This window comes from Biomphalaria glabrata, chromosome 4 (assembly GCF_947242115.1).
Source record: "Biomphalaria glabrata chromosome 4, xgBioGlab47.1, whole genome shotgun sequence".
NCBI lineage: Eukaryota > Metazoa > Mollusca > Gastropoda > Planorbidae > Biomphalaria > Biomphalaria glabrata.
In genome coordinates, this window is record NC_074714.1 from 11,982,326 (window position 1) to 12,005,549 (window position 23,224).

Here is a 23,224-nt window from a genome sequence, read left to right on the forward strand (position 1 = left end):
GTGAGAAAAAAAGAGTTTAAGTATAGATAAAGAGATTGGAGATAGAGAAAGAGAAAAAGAGAGAGGTGGGGAGAGAAAGAGTAAAAGAGAGAGGTGGAGAGAGAAAGAGTAAAAGAGAGAGGTGGGGAGAGAGAGAAAAGAGAGGACAGATTCTGTGAGAATGTAATACCATTGACATTTTGTCTAAACTTTGCCTGAAGTAAAATGACACCTAATTTCGTCTGTGTGAAGTTGAAATAGATTCAGTTTTATCACATCTACAGTGTCAACATGGACTAGAAACAACTACAGTTTTCACAACAATGTAAGAAGAGAATGTCAGGTTGCAGAGAAGTGTGTTTGAACCATTTAGACATAAAGAGAACCTGGTTTCACCGGGCAGACGATTGAACGTGAGCACACATGTCTATTTAAGTATGCAGAATGCGTCACTCAATGGAGGATATTATAGGATTACGATATATGCAGTGTTCACTTTGAAATGCGTGACGGCATGACCAGATCAAAACACTGGATACAAAAGAGGTCACTTAAGTATTGAATAAAACTGAAATAAATTTTACTTTTCTTTTCAAACACAAAAAAACCTTATACACATAAACTCTTTTTTTTTTTAAAAGCACATAGCATTTCATCAGTTTTACACTTTAAAGTGGCAGATCAAGTTTACATTTGTTTGGACCCTAAATACATTTAAAAACAAAAAAAAAAAAAAGAGAAAGAGAATAATGTTAAATGACACCTTTGCCTTAGTTTTACGCAGCAATAGAAATAAAAGGTTAAAATAAAGATAAACAAATGTATTTAGAATTAATTTTAAAATCTATTTACACCAGCTATTTAGTCAACTGGAAGCGCGGTGGCTGAGCGGTAAAGCGCTTGGCTTACGAAACGGGGATCCCGGGTTCGAATCCTGATGAAGACTGGGATTTTTACTTTTGGGATCTTTGGGTACCTCTCATTCCACCCAGATATAACGGGTACCTGACATTAGTTGGGGAAAAGTAAAGGCCGCTGAGCTGGCCACATGACGCCCTCGTTTTACCGTAGGCCACAGAAACAGATGAACTTCACATCATTTACCCTATCGACCACAAGAACTGAAAGGGGAACTTTACTTTGTAGGCCTAGTCAACTGATTGCAGCACGAGTCACATTTTTGGTGTCCAGGAAACAGACTAATATGGAGAATATAAAAAGATGCCCAAGTGTTTAGCTCTCACTGGCTTTTAACAGAAACTTACATATTGTTGTACATATCAAACAAAAGATTTGTGAGTTCTGACGCAGCTAATACAACACCTTTTAGAAAACAAACACAACTAACGTACAGTATGCAAGGGTTATAGTTTGATATAACGTACGTTTTTTAAGAGAATCTATTGAAATTATAGATTAAATACAGACGTTACTTAAAAAAAAAAAAGGATTACGTCCTTCGCGTGTCCCTAGGTCAATCTAGTCATGCATGCTAACTTTAATACATGTTTATTTACTGTGATTGATTTACAGCAGTATTAGTACACTTTGGTTAAACATGCATGACTAGATGCATGACGCGTAGGACGTAATCATTTTCTTTTTGAAGTAACGTCTGTATTATATAAGAAGATATGGAGTCGCAAGGTATCAGTTGAGATTCCCTGATCAAGCCAAAACTTAAAACAGATGAAAACGCGGGAAGAGACTCTCAAAAGATAAACACGGCGTCAGTTCTTTCAATAAATATCTTATACAGCAATCAGCAGGGCGATGCCATTTGTGACAGGTTTTTAGGTTTAATGCATTGCAATGTTTGTGTAGATAAGTGCTCTGGTGCTCGTGTTCCTATTTGAAATGCTTACACCAGGTGTCGCTATGTCATTAATAATTTACAATAACATCCCATAATGGCTTACGCACCTACTGGCAGCCATCTTGAAATCCTGGCCAGATTTCTCGATGTTTACAAAGCCTTCTCCTGATCATGTGACTAAAAGAAGGTTAATGCCTTTAGCCTTTAATGTACAGAAAAATCTAACAGAAGTTAGTTTTCCTGAAATGAACATTTCTAGTAGATATTACTTTCCTGAATAGAACATTTCTAGTCGATATTAGTTTCCTGAATAGAACATTTCTAGTCGATATTAGTTTCCTGAATAGAACATTTCTAGTCGATATTAGTTTCCTGAATAGAACATTTCTAGTCGATATTAGTTTCCTGAATAGAACATTTCTAGTCGATATTAGTTCCCTGAATAGAACATTTCTAGTCGATATTAGTTCCCTGAATAGAACATTTCTAGTCGATATTAGTTTCCTGAATAGAACATTTCTAGTCGATATTAGTTTCCTGAATAGAACATTTCTAGTCGATATTAGTTCCCTGAATAGAACATTTCTAGTAGATATTAGTTTCCTGAATAGAACATTTCTAGTAGATATTAGTTTCCTGAATAGAACATTTCTGGTCGATATTAAATTCCTGAATAGAACACTTCAAGTAGATATTAGCTTCCTTACATAACAGTTCTTTTAGATGTTAATTTCCTGTACATACGAAGATGAATCTAGTAGAAACTAATTTCTTTTATTGTAATTACACAGCCTGCTAAAGTATAATAGTATGTTGTGAGATTGAATACTGTTACTTCAGAGAGCTTCTAGTGTCAGGTTAGGGTTTAAAACATGTATTAAGTTTTAGGCATAATTTAAGATGGATCAATTTTAATTTAAGATAACGCTAATTATAGCAAATGATTGACGGTGTGCCTTCATTATTGGTTATGTTGTCATGGAGATGCACCCAAAACATCTCTTAATAGTTCGTGTAAATATGTGTGTGTGTATGTATGTGTGTACGTCTATGTGTGTGTGCAGAAACTTCCAGTGAGGCTGATGCACGGAAGCGGCTTATAGTGATCAAACAACACACGACAAATAGACATATTCATTTCAACACAAAGACTGTAAGAAGAACATGGTATTGGCAGACTGACAACTCATTCACTGGCAATGACATTACAATGTTACTGTTGGAGATTGTAACTATGTACGTCTGTCATCTATGTCACAATCACAACCTATTTACAGTGCCACTGACCATGTCTAGGTCAGGAAATGAATGTCAATGTCACAAATGTATCAACATTACGAAATACTAACGCCATCTTTGCCAGCGTAAATAAAGACGCGTCATGAAATATTTCAGAAGCACTTCATGCAGATCTGTTCATTCAAGCAACTTGAGCATGTCTCTGACATTTTCAATGGAACTTAACCATTTGTTTGTCATGAGCTGACACTGAGTGTCTCAGTTTAATCTTTGTTTACAGTAATCTAGCCCAGCAACACAAAATAAGGAAATCTACACCAAAGCCAAAAAGAAACAACCTTCCCAGAATCAGAAGTTCATTAGAAGGTGATTTGGTTATGGAGAAGGCTGAAATTGTTGTGCTCGATAATACGCTAAACTTTGTTATATAGGCAATCTTGACAAACATTCTTAACTTTCCTCTGATGTTTCAAAATGTATCATAGAGTCGGCTTATACGAGTGAACTGTACATATAGACTTCTTACTAGGCGTTTATCAACTCGCCCTGACTGTGTGGTACAAATCTTCTACCTGCTATTTCTACCACTTTCCATGGTCGGATCAAGTTGTAACTTAGTACAATTATTTATTGTCGATGGCAACACATTAATCAATTTTTTTAAATACCGATTGGCGAATTAATTTGATTATTGTAATTGATTAGATTTGTTGTATATATGGAGTAATAGGGCAGCAACTGTGCCTTTTTTTTATACATTTTTTTTATTTTGCTTGGTTTTAAAATTACCTTTATACTATTGTATGTCTGAAATGGTATGCTTTTTTTTAAATACATCTAAATACTTTTCAATTAATTGACTTAAGAAGGTTATAAATTAAATAAATATTTTGGTTCAGCTCTAAACAATCTATGAAAACGCCCAGAGCAATGACTGGAATACTGAATGAAATACATCTCTCTACGCCGCTAACGTTTTCAACGATTTTCCATTTTGGGAGGTAGCGATATCAAAGTTATTTCTGCCTGTTTACTAACCGCACCCCTCCCTCACACCCCATGTAATGTGATTCGCCTTCCCCTCTCTAAGCTCAGAGTGTTTTCGATGCATGGTCTGGAATTTCAAATAGCATCGAAATGGCATCGCTGTAATTCTGTTGGCCAAGTTAACGAAGGCGATGCACACTTTTGTGACTCAGGGACAGACGGCCTCGACGTCTTGAACCCAGGGCATAGGATACAACGGAGTCGCTCAAGTTAATGAAATCAAAGTTGCTTGCATTGTAAAGATTGTTCTTTTCTCAACAATGAGATTTACACCCGTAAAATAAACTAGAGCTAGAATACATAGTACAACATTTGCTAGTAAAAAAAAAAACTAATAAAAATTGCAATGCTAACTTCAAAAATATTTATCAGAAATGCAGCTAAACATGCGATAGATTATTCTTTTTTACAATAGCTATATAATATGATTATATAATATGACTTTATAATATGACTATATAATATGATTTTATAATATGGTTATGTAATATGACTATATAATATGACTATATAATAAGACTATGTAATATGACTATATAATATTGCTATATAATATGACTATGGGTTGATATTTAAAACCTAGTCTTGCATACAACAGAATGAGACAACATATGTTCCGGAAGCTAAAAGTCGGTACTAGCGAAACTTGCCCTTGTGGAGCATCACCAGAGAATGTGACAATGTCCTTCAAAGCTGCATACTTTATCAAGAGACGCGAACAAAGCTCAGGCCCCAAAACCTTCATATAGAACAAAAAAAAAACAATAACTGAAAAAAAAAATGTATACGGATAACTGCCCGATCTGGAAATAACTGCGCGGTTCATCTCAGATATAGTGTTACTGATCTGAACCTTACAACATCAAAAAATCTGTAAAATATGATTTTACATTGGCTTAGGGCGGTGAATACGACATGGTGTTTTTATATGTCAAATTTGATGATGTAATATCCAATTGTATTCTGGGATACGAGTATTGGTGAAGAACAAAAATAAAAAAATTCTTCATTAGAAAACTTATATCAACTCACTTTGTCTGATCAAAAGGTTGAACTTTTTTTTCCCTCCCATTTCCCATTCTCTGATCAAGTTAAAAAGTTAAAACTTTGCATAGTTATCCCTTGAGTCTGACAAGAAACGAATCAATCAGATATTAACAAATTAGTTCATTAATTATTGGTGTTTAATTATTTTGTTTGATACCGAAATAAGAGGAATAGATGCTACCTAACCACATTCTCCGAGCAAGGTGAAATTTTGCATAATTATTCATTGTCGATGACAATATATGAATCAATCCAAAAGATTAACCAATCAGTTTTTTATCATTTAGTAATAATAAATTAATTGTTTTATATAGCAGAAAGTGAGCTAAACCCGGTAATTTTCACATAAATGGAAATAATTAGCGGATTTTTCCCTTAGATAACCTTTGTATTTTAAAAGTGTTCTTTTTGTGTATTGCTTGTTTTTTTTTTTTAGTTGAAACCATAAAACGAGAGAGCTCGAGCTGTTCTTCAGGAAAGACAATCACTCATTCTAGAGCAACGATCTGTGGTTCTCATTGAAAAGGAAAAGGCCATTTGGCATTCACGCCTCCGCACTCAGAGCCTCCCTTTTCTCACGGAGTGACTCCTCTGCTCAGGCTTGAACCCAGATCTATTAACACATAGAGTAATTACCCTTCCGAATAATCCTCGAAGCCGAGAGGCGACAAACTACATTATTATTTTTCTTTTGTGGTACGTGATGCGCCAAATAAAGGGAGAGAATATCTTCTCAAGCAGTTTTAAGGGGAGCTAAGCTGGTCATTAAACCACATCTTCTTGACATTATCTCCCCTCTTTAAATTGATTAAACTCTCTTTGTCTGTTGTTTTCCTCTCTATCTGCTTTTGTCCAATTGTTCCTATGCACCATACTTGTTTATTCTTTCGCTCCTATTTTTTGTTTCTTTAGTAAATCATTCCAAAACGAGGCTACATGTCACCAACAAAGACATGGCTCGTGGTGTTGTTGTTGTCACTTAGTGTGAGCGCTCAACAGGTTCACCCTTTGGCCATTTCAATGACCAGGCCATATACTAGTCAAGGTGGTCAATTGAAGCGTGCAGGGATGGACATTTACTTTAGAAAGGTGACACCACAGGCGGCAATGCAATTTAAGAGAAATACTGGCACCTTATAAACAAAGTTAAATAGTATAAGCCCCTATGCTATATACTGATTATATCAGGCAGATTCAAGTGATCATTCAATATTTTGCATAAACACACACAAACACATTTACACACACACACGCACGCATATATATCTAGTCCAATCCAGACACATTGGATACTTTATTTAACTCTGTAATGAATAGGGCCTAAATTCGGAAATACCCGATGGCTTTTGTTTGTTAAAAAATTTAAACCAAATTTAATTGTAGAGAATAATATCTCGAAATATTATAACGGTCAAATTAGAGTGTTCCCAGTGTGGCCTAATAGTTGGTAATTCTTTTCCCAAAGATATACTGTGTCAACGTTTCCGGTTTTTTGTTTATTGATGTTTTTTGACACGATGAAGAATGTGTAAGCTGAATAGAGGAATTGGAAAAAGAAGGAAGGTGGGGGAGGGCTTGGGGAGACAAGCGTCGGGGTGCTTGGGAATCGTGCTGGACTCCTGACTACCTCGTTAATCGTCTGCCAAAGAAATGGATGACCTTGGCATCATCTACCCCTTGGATAGTGCGGTATGAGGCAACACAATAGGATGGCTGCCTGGTAGTGCGTTTTGCGCGCTGGACTGTCGTTCGTACTTATCGATGGTCCCGGGTTCAAATCCTGCCAGCTCCCATCCCCCGTCGTCCTGCTAGAGGTTTGGACTAGAAAGAGTAATTATCTTCAACTCTGAAGGAACATACGAAATATGTCAAACATTTTACAAACAAACATATGCCCAAAATATAGAGACCAAAATGGCCCTTTTTGAAAGACTAGAATTCGCCTGTCTCAATATCCAAATCTCCACGGCTTCTTGGTAATTTCCGCTTCTACAACCTTTATATGTTTGTTCTTTTTAAACGTAAAAATACCGTTTCGTTTAATATGTAGAGTGCTGTGTAAACAGGATGAAATTACAATAAATATTGATAGAGAATGAAATGTCCATTACTGTTTGGTTACAGTTAATATCGTTCTTAATGGAGACAAATGACGCAAGATTCACACAGAACATCTGATTGCAGACTAAGGGAGACCACTCCATAAAGAGCTCAGTTGTCCTGCCTCTAATTGGCAGGGGCATTAACCGCTGGCTCCGGACATCATTAAATGATGCCCCATTGTTTACAACCATTGGAGGAGATTTGTTGTCCGCCCCTTACCTAGCTGCAAGCTATTAATAGTCATCTAATATTTATGCATTGTGAAATTGTTGTGACACTCTCAATCTTGTAATAATGAAATCATGCCCGGACCTTTTTTTCTGATCAATGACAACTTTTTACTTTAAACATACGTATGTTTTAAATTCTCAGATTAGGTCTTTGGAGATTGTAGCCACAAAGGCAAAATAAAACAGAAGAAAAGAGAAATGGAAATTAAATAATAAATAAAAAAAGAAACGTAACTCGCCGCACCTGAACGTAGAGAATGCTTCCCTATGGCAAATTAAAGAAGATATTTCCCCTGAAAGCCTGGTGGTTTTTTTATTTTCTTATTCCTATGAGCCCTTGTCTGGAATTTGATGGGTGATGAAAATAGAAAAGTTGTGGTCAATAATCCAAGAGAGTGATTGCAGTCACATTTGAAAGGAGAAGAAGGCATGTCCTGGCATATGTTGTCAAGCTTTCAGGCGTCTCCTTTGAGCCGCGGTTTTAGAACTGCACATTTCAAGGTTACCAGATGCTTAGACACGAGTGCATATTTAGTCACCAGCTGAGAATGTGATGTCTTGAGGAACATACAGCGTTTTTTTACAAGATTCAGTTGAAACATGAACATTTCTATTGGAATTGAGGAAATGATAAACTACACAATTATAGCAGCTTCGTGAAATAAACAAAAGATGTGTTCTGGAAATAAATCTAGTTCCATGAATCGATGTCAAATTCCTCAAACTAGATCTCGAGCAAGTTATATATTTTAGAATCTATCACAGTGGTTCCCAAACTTTTTCCTTAACGGAACACCTCTCACATTCTCAGTATATATATCTATATATGTTACTTAATTTCAGAGAGATTTATTCACGTGGTGGCCTACTAGTTACTTTTTCCAGTAGTTCCCGAAACACACATTCAGGCCTCGCGGAACACTAGGGTTCCTCGGAGCACAGTTTGAGAAACACTGATCTATCAGAAGTGCATGGCGTTGCCAGTGTTGTTTTTTTCTTTTCCAACGATGTCAAGATGTAAAACAAAATCTATTAGAAATCAAATGATCAATTTAGCCCCTCTCCCACTCTTTCGGGTGTTACATTCTCATATCCTACGGCCACCACAATTGTATAAGGAATATTCACAAACATTGGACAGATGGATTTAATTTCTTTCTATAGAATACAAATGAACACTATTTTCAAATGTGCAGACATATCACTGTGGATTTAATTTCTTTCTATAGAATACAAATGAACACTGTTTTCAAATGTGCAGACATATCACTGTGGATTTAATTTCTTTCTATAGAATACAAATGAACACTGTTTTCAAATGTGCAGACATATCACTGGGGATTTAATTTCTTTCTATAGAATACAAATGAACACTATTTTCAAATGTGCAGACATATCACTGGGGATTTAATTTCTTTCTATAGAATACAAATGAACACTATTTTCAAATGTGCAGACATATCACTGTGGATTTAATTTCTTTCTATAGAATACAAATGAACACTATTTTCAAATGTGCAGACATATCACTGGGGATTTAATTTCTTTCTATAGAATACAAATGAACACTATTTTCAAATGTGCAGACATATCACTGGGGATTTCGTACTCGACTACATCTTATTAGAAACCAGGTCTTAAACTCTATCACTCTTTATGCAGTTCTGGTGTCTAAGCTTAGCCTCGTGTTAATAAGACAATGCATGCATGTATTGAGTGCAGACCTGAAGTCTGTGTGTGTGTGTGTGTGTTTAATATATGCATGTGTGTGTGTTTAATGTCTGCATGTGTGTGTGTTTAATGTCTGCATGTGTGTGTGTTTAATGTCTGCACTTGTGTGTGTGTGTGTTTAATGTCTGCACGTGTGTGTGTGTGTGTGTTTAATGTCTGCACTTGTGTGTGTGTGTGTGTTTAATGTCTGCACTTGTGTGTGTGTGTGTTTAATGTCTGCACTTGTGTGTGTGTGTGTGTGTTTAATGTCTGCACGTGTGTGTGTGTGTGTGTTTAATGTCTGCACTTGTGTGTGTGTGTGTGTTTAATGTCTGCATGTGTGTGTGTTTAATGTCTGCATGTGTGTGTGTTTAATGTCTGCACTTGTGTGTGTGTGTGTTTAATGTCTGCACGTGTGTGTGTGTGTGTGTTTAATGTCTGCACGTGTTTTCTTCTCTGCGTGCGTTTAGTTCAGGGAAACAATCCTCCCTGTGTAATCAAGGCTGACTTTTATTCTCGCTCCCGCTGACCACTGATGACCAGTTATTTGGTCATTTCCCTTGTGTTCTCTGGCCGTGGTCAAACATTTCATTAGTAGCTGCCCATCGATTGCAGCCCGATGTGGTCTTTTTTTTCCTCCTCTTTGATAGAGTTTTGTAGATTTGAGATGCACGCTTCTTCAGGCCCGCAACACATTTATGTGCAGTATGTAGAATGATTGTGAAAAGAGAATGTAATAATTTGTATTTTGTTAGATATAGAACGAAGGATAAGTAGATATAGAATCAAAGATAAGTAGATATAGAACTAAGGATAAGTAGATATAGAGCCAAGGATAAGTAGATATAGAACCAAGGATAAGTACTCCCATATAATTGGCAGCTTCTATGGCTTCAAAATTGTAAGTTTAAAAAAAACAAAAAAGAAAGCGCACCGAGAATTTATTTTCACAAGGGGAGATAATAGTAGTGAAAAAAATCTTTTAATATAGGAATTTTTGGTTTCACAATGAACAAGAATTAAAGTGGATAAATTGGATATACATCTAACAAACACAGCCACGTCATGCTAGGCATCTCTATACTAATTAATAATATAAATCCTAATGACTTCAAAGAGTCGTTGCTTCTACCAAATAGGCCTATATCTAAAAAAGGTTTCACACTCTGGGTTTGTATTTATCCCTCAAACCAATAAATTTCGTACCACCACATACACCAAGCATGGTGATGTTTATAAAACTCTCTACAATTATTGCAGATAACGTATACACTGGATTATTCCGGTTCCTTTAACCAGCAGACGCATGAAGTGATTGTATTATGACTCCAGCCTTCTACACCTGGTCCATACACTGGCTCCTTACAAATCTTCGTTGGAAATCAAATTTATACCTTGAAATAATCACAGCATTCATTGTATTACCCCTCCCCAAATGAAATACTCCTCCCCCCCCCAAAAAAAAAATAAATTCTTTTTATTAAACAATAAAGACATTTTTATTTTGGGGGGGGGGGGGGAATAAAGTTTTACAAAACTTAGGAGAACATGAAAATTGAATTTCGTCCCCCCCCCACCAAAAAAAATAATATTGAATACTAAGGAGAATATTGTATAATTCGATTTCAGCACACTAGCCACGCCCATCTCCAAACTCACACGCACTTCCTTTATCTTCTGCTCTAAACGTTAATCTACGTCTAACGTCTTGTTGGCTTTAATCTTGGGTGAGTAATGGTGTATGTTTTTATCTGTGTTCTTCTTGATAAAAATTTATTTTTGAGTAATTTTGTTTTCATGAAACATCTCTGAAGTCACACTCTTACGTCAGGTAACTGCTCAATGGCTATTGGAAAATAGGATTGACGTCTAATGTATGTTCTTAAAAAATAATTGGTGAAATTATAATTGTCTTGTAATTCGGGGCAATGGATAAAGTCATCATTTAAGAAAAATCAACATTAGGTACTGTTTAGAAGACTATACTTAATTTCTTTTTGACCTGGAATACACAATCGAATTCCTAAAAAAAAAAAAAAAAAAAACACCGCTACTTAACAAAGGGCAATACAGCAAGTCCACAGCGAAACAGGGTTTCATATGACCAGTAACAAACCGCCTTTACTTTCCCCATCTAATGTCAGGTAACTATTAGAGCTGTGTGGTCTCAGAGGCACCCTAGGATCCCGAAAGTAAAAATCCCAGTCTTCACCAGGATTCGAACCCGGGACCCCAGTTCGGAAGCCAAGCGCTTTACTTCTCAGTCACCGCGCCTCCCCATAATGCTATAAATACATTTAATAATATTTTTGCAATTTAAAGTTGTCTAAACTACACAGGTCATGAAAGATGTATTATGCCTATTGGATAGGTAACTGACAAACTTTATATTGAGAGGCATATTAGAGACCTTATTAAAATCATTGTGCCATGTATAAGTTGCTATTGGCTTTTTGTTGTCTGTTCCCCAGTAACAGAGATCGATCATCTCTTAGACAGTCAACAAGTCTGCAAATGTTTTTGATTTCGAGAAATATTTATTGTTTTAGAGCAGCCATAAATCGCGTATTTACAGTTTTATTGCCGTGATATATATATTTGGCATACTTAGTCTTATATGTGGACTGCCGAAAAACTAGTGTGTAAAAAGCAGACAAATACCAAAGAGTTTTGTTGAACTACACTGTATCCAGAGAAGTCAAGTGTCTTGAAAATCAATCGATTGGTCAACTATGTATTTTTATGATGGTACTTAAATAAACTGATTTTTGTACTGTGTGTTAGAGTGTATGTGTGATGGAATTTGCTTTTTTTTAGTGATATACTTATCGAAATACCTGTCGTAACCGGTGGTAAAAAAAGTGTAATTTCGAATTAAGTTCAAATTTTAATCTGCTGGTTAACAGTTATGAAACGACTGGACATGTAGTTGCCGATATTGATACTAATTCAAAATATCTCACAATCTTTCAACACTGTATCGTCAAGAGCATTCTGATTAGATCTTCAACGAAGGACAATCCAATCGAACGGTTGGCGATCGATATTCGCTATAAGGGTATCTTTACCTTCTCTTTATCGTGTAACGCCTGCAATAAAAATTTTTTTGTTTGTAAGAGGAGAAAGTGAAACATAACCTCATTAACAATCTCCTATTCTAACACTCCTCGACCCCCTTTCACCCTTCCCAGGGTACACGTCACAATATGGTTTTCTTAAGTTGCCTGGAAAAGGGGGCCGGGCGGGGGGGGGGGTCCTACGTTGCGCTGTCAAGCATTGGGAGGGGGGGGGATGGCCTTCAAGTGTCGGATACTCAGTTGATAGAACAGACATTTATGTTGGAAATCTTTTGGGTGGAGGTAATGGAGTGTAACAAAAGCATGCGCTAGGAATAGAACCAGATACACGTAGCACGTGACGTAAGATCATTTCCGCTTTTGTGCTTTGAAAAAAAAAAAACACAATTTATTCAAATTATTAAAAACATATAAGTACGTTTTCTAAATGACCAGTAAATCTCAGCAATGATCGTAGGGTCTTAAGATCCTCGCTGAGAGCTAAAGAAACGAAGCTGCCTTAGTCAAGAGGAAGAAGAAAAAAAAGCTGCCCTATCAGCTAGCCCTAAAACAGATGCATACACATGCACGAACTGTGGCAAAATTTGCCGCCCATGAATTGGCTTGATTATCCACATCAGATTTTGACCTGTCTCAAGAAGGAACTAAAACCAGTGACTCATTTGTTCGCATCCCTTGTCTTCCGAGACAGGACAAAGCCATATATATATATATATATATATATATATATATATATATATATATATATATATATATATATATATATAGATATATATATACTAAAAAAATACATCCAGCTATATTTACATTTCTTCTGTTAATTTAATGAAGTACGAATATTTGTAATTATCAGGCACATCTCTCAATGCGACAAGAAAATGTAGGCCAACAGGCTTCTATCATTTCTGTCCCAGTTCGAGGAGTTCAAAGATTCTTGGTTTCACTTTTATCCTTTTAAGAGAAATATCTATTAAGATACCACTTTAGATGAAACTATCTGGCATACATGACAACATCTGGCATCAGTAGAGTTTTGAAAGAAAAAGTCTTGCAAAGATTTGAGAACAATAGAAAATCTACCACCAAAAGAACCAGCAGAAATAAAAAAAAGAGAACTTAAACTGTCTCACACCAGGCAGTGGCTTATCTAGGAGACTAACTATGTAGGGCATGATGTATCTTCAAAATAAAGCAATCTTCAAATACAAACAAATACAAAACAATATAATATTATTTCTTTGATTATTTTGTGATGTATATTTATGGATTTCTGCCCGTCGAGGCTGATTCAGGAGTACTTTCGAGCATCTGGAAACCTTTCAAACCTTTCATGTGCTTTCTGGGGAGAGTCAAAAGCGTTTCAAGGGGTGCAGACTTGATGCTTTATCAGAATAAACTTATTTGCGAGAAGCTCAATAGTACTAACTGGAGAGAGGGAGAGAAAGAGAATAAGAGAGAGAAATAGACAAGAGCGAGAGAGAAAAAGAGGGTGATTAAAGAGAGAGAGAGAGAGAAAGAGAGAGGGGAAAGAGAGAAAGATAGTGTAAAGAGAGAGAGAGAGAGAGAGAGAGCGTGTGGGTGGGGTGAAAGGGGGGGGTAAGTTTACAGACACTCTGGTATCTATTGGAAACCATGTTCGTTGACAGAAGATCAAGGCAAAGAAAGAGTTTGTTTGGTTTGTTTAGTTGGAAAGTTTGACAAGCTGAAGTGTTTAATTGGCTCGTTACTCTAGTGGGTTTCCCGTCTACCGGATAACTTTTTTTGATTGCAGGAGGGGGGCGGGGAAGGAATAAGGACGGTTTGAAGAAGGACCTGGCAGGATTGATTACACCTGGTCCATAAAGTCGCAGACTACAAAAGTCACACTTTGTCTCAGTCTACGACGAAGTCAGAAGATTAAGAGGCAGCCCCTATCTGCTGGACTCCCCGCGAGCCGATGAGGTTTTGGCAAAAGTTGTAAAGAGTTTCTTTCTATTAAAATAAAATGTCTACAACGCTTTAAGTGTGTTTTGCTTCTCCTAGTGTGTTTGTGTTGTGTGTGTGCGTGGGGGGGGGGGGGCGGGAGAATGCTAATTATAACGAGATATATATTTTTTTCACTTTGAAAACTAGGATGTATTTCTTATACCCAAAACATGTCATTTAAATATATACAAACAAAACATAGTGACTATTTAAAACAATATAAAGCTTTTCTAAAGGGAAGGATCATAGCAAAATCGTTAGAACCGTTTTCGAGATCCTTGTACGGGTTTTGCCCACCCAAAAGGTTTTAGGTTCCCGAAGGTATGAGTTGAATAGAGATATTGTGATACAAACGTCCACTTAGATGTTGTTGTTGTTTTTTTTTTGGGGGGGGGTCTAAAAGTAGGACCGGAAGTAGTTGCAGCAGACTACTAAATATATATAAAAAAGAATTCTCACCTCGAGTAAGTTTAGACAAATAATTAAGTCCTTCTTCATAGCTTGCCTCCGAATCACAGAAGTTAAACGAGTGGGACAACTCTATGGAAGGGATGTAATTCTCCTGGATGTAATGAAAAAAGTTCTCCATCATAAACTCGCATTCTGTCTTTGCCGGGTCCGTTTTACATTGCATTGGGCTGAGCATCAAAAGTCCTATGTTCTTGTACTGAAAATGCTCCAAAAGAGTACGAACGAACGCCGAGGCCTTGGTGTAGCTCCCTAGCATTCGGGTCAGCAGCTTGTACTCATCCTTGTTTATGAAGGCCGATTCCATGGCGGTGGCGGTGGTAATCGGAATGCCCCAGGTGCCAGTGAAGTGGGCCACGGTGGACAAAGCGAAATTGCACCCCGGACCGAGGAAAATGTCGGCCGACTTGCGGTTATACATGTCGACGGCGTGAAGAGGTCCTTTCACGTCCGAACAGTTTGAATCTCGTACGTCCAAAGTGATCTTGTATCCCTTCAACAGTTGAGACTTTCTGACGATATAATCCACAGCGACGTCTAGGGCGGGATGCACCCTTTGCATATTAAACAGATATTTCTCCCCGTAGGGTAGTATGACTCCAATAATTAGCTCTCTGTTCCTGTGTCGCCTCACCAACGCCGACTCGCAACGACCTGATCCGTTCAGAGCCAGGGACGGCGACGTCCAGCCCTGAGCTATGGGTACCAGATCTAAGACAATGAAGCAGCATTGCAGGACTAAGCCAGAGCTACTTCGCATCGTGAACCTGTGGCTATGTCATATTCACTCGAAGTGCTCCAAGCCCAATCAAAGTCACTCAGTCTAATACACATTTAAAAAACATCACAGAGTACACTGAGGCTAGAATTACTTCCTTTCGAGAGATAACCCTCTGGAGGGAAATATTAATATTAAAACGCATGAGCATATACATTGATCAGAAAGAAACTTGCAGAGAGAAATAATAAACTTGACCGTTTTAGTATAGATGTACGAAACGACGATTAAAGCATTTTTTTTTTAATTTATCAACAAATCAGCGAAACCTACGTGCAAATAAGTAACTATGTTAAGAAGAGCTGATGAGATCTTAAATTGTAATATAGCCTATGTATACTTATATACATATGTGACAATCTTAATGTAATAGTTTCTAATAGAAACAAAAAAGGTTTTGGTAGAAATGAATTCGTGATTTATAAGATCATACAATTGATGTAGAAAAGTGTTTAGGTATATGAGTTGAAGGTGTATAGATTTGTCTGGCTATATGTGTATGTCTTTTATTTCAATGCACTTAGTACAATGTCTGTTATCGTTCACAATGATGGTTACAGTCAGAGACTTTTCCAAGCTAACACTAATCACAAGTCTGATCATCTCCAATCATTAAGTCATAAGTCAGTATTTATTGTTAGTGTAGGGGATAAGAAGTACAAAGTGAATGAGACACTCAGTACTATCGCCTGCCATTCAGACACTCAGTACTATCGCCTGCCATTCAGACACTCAGTACTATCGCCTGCCATTCAGACGCTCAACACTATCGTCTGGCAATCAGACGCTCGGCACTATCGTCTGCCAAAAAAGCGATCAAGGCTAAGACTTATGCCAGCGATGAAATTAGTGTCCTTCTTATTATCAAATTAGAGTTAGATTACTTCCGGTCTGTGGTTGTGTCTGTCCAGTGAGGAAACCAGAAGCAAGTCTACTGACTTTCATGTCCTCCATCTCCGTGGCATCACGTGATTCCAAAGATGGACGATGCTAAACAAGACTGGATCATTTCATCTTTTTGAGTTCACACACGACCGAGACTTCGGGAGATTATCAACACTCTCAGTCCCTTTCTTCTTTATAGTAGCGTAGCAAACAATACATGGTTCTTACAACAGGGTAAGCAATAAATAATCTCCTACATTATGAATGAATCTACCAAAGAACCCAACTATCTAGAAAACAATGTTTACATTTTTGACAAGTAAATAATAAAACTGTTTTAATGGATTTTTTCAAAATTGCTTTCCGGTCTGGTACAGTTACATTTCAACTGAGCCCAAAGCGTCGCTATTACAAATAGGTTGTTTTCATTTTATGCTTCCAACAAAGTCATAAGAACTAACTCAAAAACCTAGCTGATGATTTCAAAATACCTTCCCCTTATTAAATTGTACCCTCAGCTCATGAATACCCGTTCGGACAGTTATTACAAGACATCACTCTATACTTTCATCTCCATAAAACCATCTCCACAATAGACATCGTCCTTATATTCTTAATGTCTTCATCACTCTTTTTTTTTCTCCCTTTCGATTTATATTTAGTTACATGTTTAACTGTTTAAATAATAATTATATAACAATTATATAACGCACAACAGAGAGGACGAGTAAATTAAGGTAAGAGTGAATCTACAGACTGCTGGAAACATAACTACATAACACTACTCCATAACATCAAGAAATACTTCCCTAAGTTCAGGGTCTCGTTTTAGATTCACACGAGTAGGTTCACTGATATTTAAAATGGTCCATTCGGCAGATTCGCCGGCCCACCCATATATCCCACCCCTGGCTTATATGGACATGGATATTATTTATATGGATGGTCGCCTGGTCATGCGGTATGCGCGCTGGACGGTCGTTTGGACCTCTCGATGGTCCTGGATTCATACCCTTCTCGCTGCTTTCCACCGTCGTCCTGTGGTAGGCTTGGACTAGGAAGTAGATTATCTTCCACTCTCAAGGAACATTCGAAGCATGTCAAACACTTGACAAACATTTCACCACTTCGAGTCTTATATATTGCTTATTCTTCGCCGTTACGATTGATTATAATGTGGCTTTATAGATATCGTTTGTACTGCAGCACAAAATGAAATCGGATTTCAGATGAGTTTGCAGTAGCTTCGACTACTTTCCCTCTTAAATGTAAAGAATGATGACACCCCTGATAAATCACACACCCATTTCCCCACGTCAAATTATAGAAACATTCGAAAGGGGGGAAAAAAACATATGGTGTGACAGGAGATTGCGAAAAAAATTTCACAGCACGAGAGAATGTCTATGGTTGGTGTGTCTCATCGAAGACAATGGTTCAGCTGATAAGTAAATTATATTTTAACTCATGTGTAGTAGCATAGTTTAGTTTAGAGATTATGTTAGTTTTGTTTTAAAATAAATATATTGTGTCTTGTTTTTGAGCGACGGTAAAAAAAAATAGTGACGTAGTCAGACACACAAATGACGTAACAGACTAGGCGTACAGAGACAACAAGATGGCTAGTGCTTAGAGAAGGTTGAATAGTGCTAGGCACGGGTAAGGAAAAGATAAGCATTTCATGTGTAATTAAATACATCAGTTGAAGTCTTCAGAAGTCTTGATTACATATATCATTGTTAATTCTAATGTGCCTTGGCTAGTTTAGACTAGTTAAGTGAAGTATTTATGGATTTACACAACACAAAAGATCCTAGCCAGGACACATTGTCTTTGATCAGGCCAGGACTTAATGATGAATAACATACTACCACCAGAGACTAGAGGACGATAAAACGGCATAAGGCCTGTAGTACACACTATCTTTAAGAGTGGGATCCTAAAATAATAAAGGTGCCTCCAGTGCCAAATATGCTAAGGACCCCTCGTTTTCAAGTTTAGGCTCGCTTTGATATATAATATTGAAAGGCTAAAGCTGACAGTTTATATATTGTGTGTTTTGTGGAGAAATTGTTGGACGGGTGAGAGAACTCTTAGCTTTCATACCAAGTGATCTCAAGATCGTGTTCTAATAAAATTTCAGGGTACGCAGTTGTTTTTTTTAAAACTATTTTCAGCCTAATAGTCTAATTAAGTTATTATTAATGTCTATTTATAACAATCTCTAAACGCAAAGAAAAACAAACTGAAATGTTAACAATCTGATAGAATACATTAGATTTGCTACTTTCGTATGTAGGCCTACGATATTCGACTTTAACAATTCTTAAGAAATAAAAGCAAATATAATAGAAGTATTGATTCCAGTGCCCCCCGGCCTTGTGGACCTTTCTGGCTTCTCGTTTCAGGTATTAATTAGGAAGATTCGCCCCTGGGAGATGTTATCTAGAACTCAGTCGTGAGTGAGTCGTGAGTGAGTCGTGATATCTGACACAATGAGTCGAAGAGTGAGTTGAAGAAAGATGAAATAAAAAAAAAGCGATGCTCACCTCGGCAGGACTTTGATAATTTTACTAAAAACGTATCCACGTCTTTGGGGGTGCCTCGTATGAAATGAACATTTTGGGCAATGGAGATGTTAGGGTTTACTCTCTCCTTCAATAGAAAGAACATGGCCTCAGAGACGAACCAGTAGGTGGTCTTTCCGTTCTTGAGATCATCTTCCTCTTCACTAACTATCCCAAAGTTCGTGTAGTTAAAATGTTTGGCCAGGACTGTAAAAAATTCGCTCGCTTTCTCGTAGGATCCCTGAACACGCGTGAGAAGTTGGTAGAGGGACTTGTCTCGAAAATCCCACACCAAAGCTCCTGCGCTCATGATGGGAATGCCCCATGCTCCGGTGAACCTGGCCAAGGGCGCGATGGAATAGTCGCAGCCGGGCCCGAGGAAGACGTCGACGGAACCTTTTGTGTACATGTCGATGCCTTCCAGAGGGCCGTTGATCTCCGAGCAGTTTGAGTCGCGGTAGTCAAACTCAATGCTGAAGTTTTTCAGCAGGTTGGTCTCCAGCTGAATGTAGTCCCTTGCGCGCTCCAAGGCTGGGCGTGTCACCTGCAGCCGCCACATCACGGAGACGTTGAAAGGCAGGATAACTCCGATACGGATTTTATTCGCCCGGTGACGACTGTTCACCGTGTCATCACACAGCGGAAGCTCACCGGTCAGCGAATTGCCCACGACATGGACACTCAGCACTGACCACAGAAGGAGACACACAGAGATCCACATCGTGCCCATCCTTGTAACACTTCCATCTACAAGGTCAAGGTCACTTCCATCTCCAAGGTCAATGTCACTTCCATCTAGAAGGTCAATGTCACTTCCATCTCCAAGGTCAATGTCGGTGGGCGTTTCAATTACATTTCTTCTACAATGTCTATATTAAGTCAGTTGACATCTCCTAAGTACTGTGTACATTTGACTAAAGGATGACTAAAAGACATACTCTAAGTGTCGAAATGTTTTTTATTTGCCCATTCAAATGTGCATATTTTCTATTTTAAAAAAATCAATTCGAACATAATTTGCGTAAAATTAAAAAAAAAAACACACAACCACACTTTTGAACAATTAAAAAGAAATGAGATTTTTTTTCATATATTTTAAAAACCCTGTAAAAATGAAATTGACATCTTAACCTAACCGATTGTCATGACTAGATGTGATGTCAGGGTGAAGGTTCGACCTCGGTACCACTGTAACTACAGACTGAAGCGCGATACCTCAAAACAAATCTGGAGAGTTTTTACAATAACAAAAATGTTCAAGACAGATATCTGAATTTTACTTGGACCAAATTAAAAATCAGTTCAATGAACCTAAACGAAAGAAAAAGACCACAAAGCTTTCTATAATTCTGTTATGAGGGCGGCTTACGCCTAAACTGAGAACAACTGATTCAAACCGTCCATAACTGTTCAGAGTGTTATTAAAGAAATGGTGTCAAACTTGGCTGCAGCGCTTACTGGTTGAGTGGCAGAAGCCGCTTGGCAATTATCAAGGGGACATGAGCTCGAAACCCAGACGAAGGTAAGTTTTGTTTGCAGAGCACCTGAAGATGATATGATGTTATGGTGTGTTATGTGGTGATCACCTGAAGATGATATGATGTTATGTTGTGTTATGTAGGGATTTACATAAGCAGTGGAATGTTTGGGCCACCGCATTCTAACATGCTCAAGTGGAAAAGATGCGCTATGCAAATAAAAATCAGTTACATTTTTTAGGACTGAAAAAAAAAAAGATGGACTTATTTTAAGAATGTGGAATAGTATGATTTTATACATTTTTGTTGTCTACAGAATTTGAATGTAGAGTAACAGGCGAACAACGTATTGGGACACAAAGTCACACAAATTCACAATCTGCTTAATAGGGTTATTAACCTTTAGCTATTTATGTGGCTTATATTTGTATATGGTGCAAAATGTTCAACCGATAACAAATGGAGACACATGTAATTATTTCACAGAAACAATGATGATAGCTTATTCTTTCTTATTCTAAAATAATGTAATAACACTAAGGAATCTCAGTTTTAAATTTATAGTTTAAATTAGTATCACCGGCATCACGCTATTGTCTAGGTGCTCAGTACTTGTTTAAATAGAGAGAACTGCACAAAATTAAAACATCAAATAAACGCATTGTGTGATCAACACAATCTTATCGTAACATCAAGACATCTAGCACTCAAACATATATCGTCACAGTACTTGAGCTCTTGCCTATCGACCTCTCAAAATGTCAGTTTACTTACAACCAAATTGTTCAACATCCATAAATATGGGCAGTTTACAACCTGATCGAGACCCCAGTAGCTCAGATTACAGCCTCGTCTCCTTAAAACAAAAGCACGGTCTTACTTATCTGTCAGTGTAGGGCGTATGGCTAAGACCATGACTATATAATCCTGTACTAGGACACACTGTATTGAACCCAGTATTCGCTACTTCAAACCCACTCCGCCAATCGACCGACAAAGTCATACAGTATAGATCGTCAAAATTTATGAAGCCTTAGATAAGAACTTTTTTATGTAGGTATATAGGTCTATACATAGAACAAGCTAAAAGTATTTGCTACAAAATTCAGTAATGTTATAGTTACTATTGACTGACTGAATGATGGATCTAGGCATACGTAATAATTGTCACAACATAAACTTGTAATATAAATGTAAAAATCTTATTAGGCTTATGAACTATACTTGTTTTATTTCTTGAACAGAAATCCAAATTGTACTACAATGTATTTTTTTCTAATTTAAAACCTAGTAATTGTTTTGACTCTCATGTAAAAAAAAAAAAAAAGTAAAGTTACTACAAAAGATCTAACGATCCAAGGGGCAGAGGATGTAAACCCTATTTGTTTCTATGACCAAAGGTGAACGAGGGATCACGTGGCGAGCACGACGACTAGCCGTTTTAAGAGAAAAAAATAGCCAACGCCAGGGACGTCCGATGAATCTCTAAAATCTTGTATGAGATTTAAATTCCTCCACACGCAGAAGCCACTCGGAAACCAACATTGATCAATGAGGACGCCAGTGACACATATAATTATTATTAATTATTACGTTGTTTTTTTTTACAGATTTTTTACATTTTTGTCTCAAAATCACCAGCCAAAAAATATTTAAATGTGAAATCTTCTTTCAAACGTTATTGCAAAAACGTTTATAGCTCTGGATTTGTAAGAACACATTCAGTTTGCACTCGTTGACCTTCTTTGTCTGTATTTTGTATTCTATGTCATTTGTCTACACCTATCACTGGATGCTTTCAATCTGTCTGTCTGTCTGTCTCTCTCTCTCTATCTCATTACGACACACACTCACACATTCCAACAGATACACACACAATAATCATGTTATCTAAATCGATGCTAATCCACTTATTATTAGACTTGCAGCACGTCGAGTCAGAACGAGGCCAGATCACTGGTCTGTCGCTGTGACCTTTAACCGAGATCAGAGTCGATAGTGACAGATTGGGCAGGGAGGCCTGAATGAAACAGGCGCAAGTCACCACGACACGCATTTAGATTGACTAGTTATCGATAATCTCCACAAATCCAGGGTTCAAATCTGTCAGCTTTATCCAAACACTCGCGTGTGTTTTTTTTTGTTCGAAGACACTTGAACTATGTATGAGCTTTTGGAAACCTATGCTTTAAGTACAAAAGGGTCTTTTTAGGTTTCTTCTAGAAACATCCAAACATTTCTCTCCTAGATTCAGTACATTTCTATTTCGAACTAGGTTCATGTTTTTAGATATTTAAAAAAAGGTACCCTAAGACTCTATAATTTTAGAACCGCACATAATCCTTGCTAATTTATTTTTTTAATGAAGTATTTTAGTCCAATGATCGATTCTTGAAATTTGGTCATTAAGAAATACTGAAGACAATACACCATTGTATTCGTGAACACAAATAGAGACTAGATATTAGGTTTGAGAATCCTATTGTAATGTATTTAACTTACACTAGTGAGACCAAATAGAGAACTGAAGAGTTGGCTGGAAACATTGTTGTAGTCCTCGACGTCGAAGGTTTAACTCCCAGAGCATGGAAAATATAAAATTACAAATACATTGTCATTTAGCGCGAAAACAACGGATTCGTCTACAATTGATGTGCTAGACATGTAGGTCACATCTGGGTCTTCATAGGCATGTAAACATTGGCTATTTTCATTAATTGTCGGGTCCAAAAGACACTGGACTTCCTCCAGAAGATACGATCCTGCTATATTGAACAAATCTCCAGCGTTCTCAAATACACATATCGAGCAGAAGTGGCCAGATTTCTTTTTTCC

At 37.3% G+C, this 23,224-nt stretch overlaps 1 protein-coding gene across 12 annotated transcripts in view; it reads right to left on the reverse strand.

Annotated features, from left to right (window-relative positions):
- LOC106071376 (atrial natriuretic peptide receptor 1-like) overlaps positions 1-23,224 on the reverse strand; it is a 595,276-nt gene that overhangs the window by 129,855 nt on the left and 442,197 nt on the right. Inside the window, exon 2 of one of the 12 annotated variants that reach the window (XM_056027438.1) lies at positions 14,673-15,574. The exons of 10 other annotated variants lie outside the window; for them this stretch is intronic. In XM_056027438.1, the coding sequence (XP_055883413.1) occupies positions 14,673-15,441 (769 nt within the window). In that variant the 5' untranslated portion in view covers positions 15,442-15,574. Of the gene's footprint in view, positions 1-14,672; positions 15,575-18,893; positions 19,899-23,224 lie in introns of all 12 variants that reach the window. One more of the 12 variants, XM_056027443.1, reaches the window with a different exon arrangement.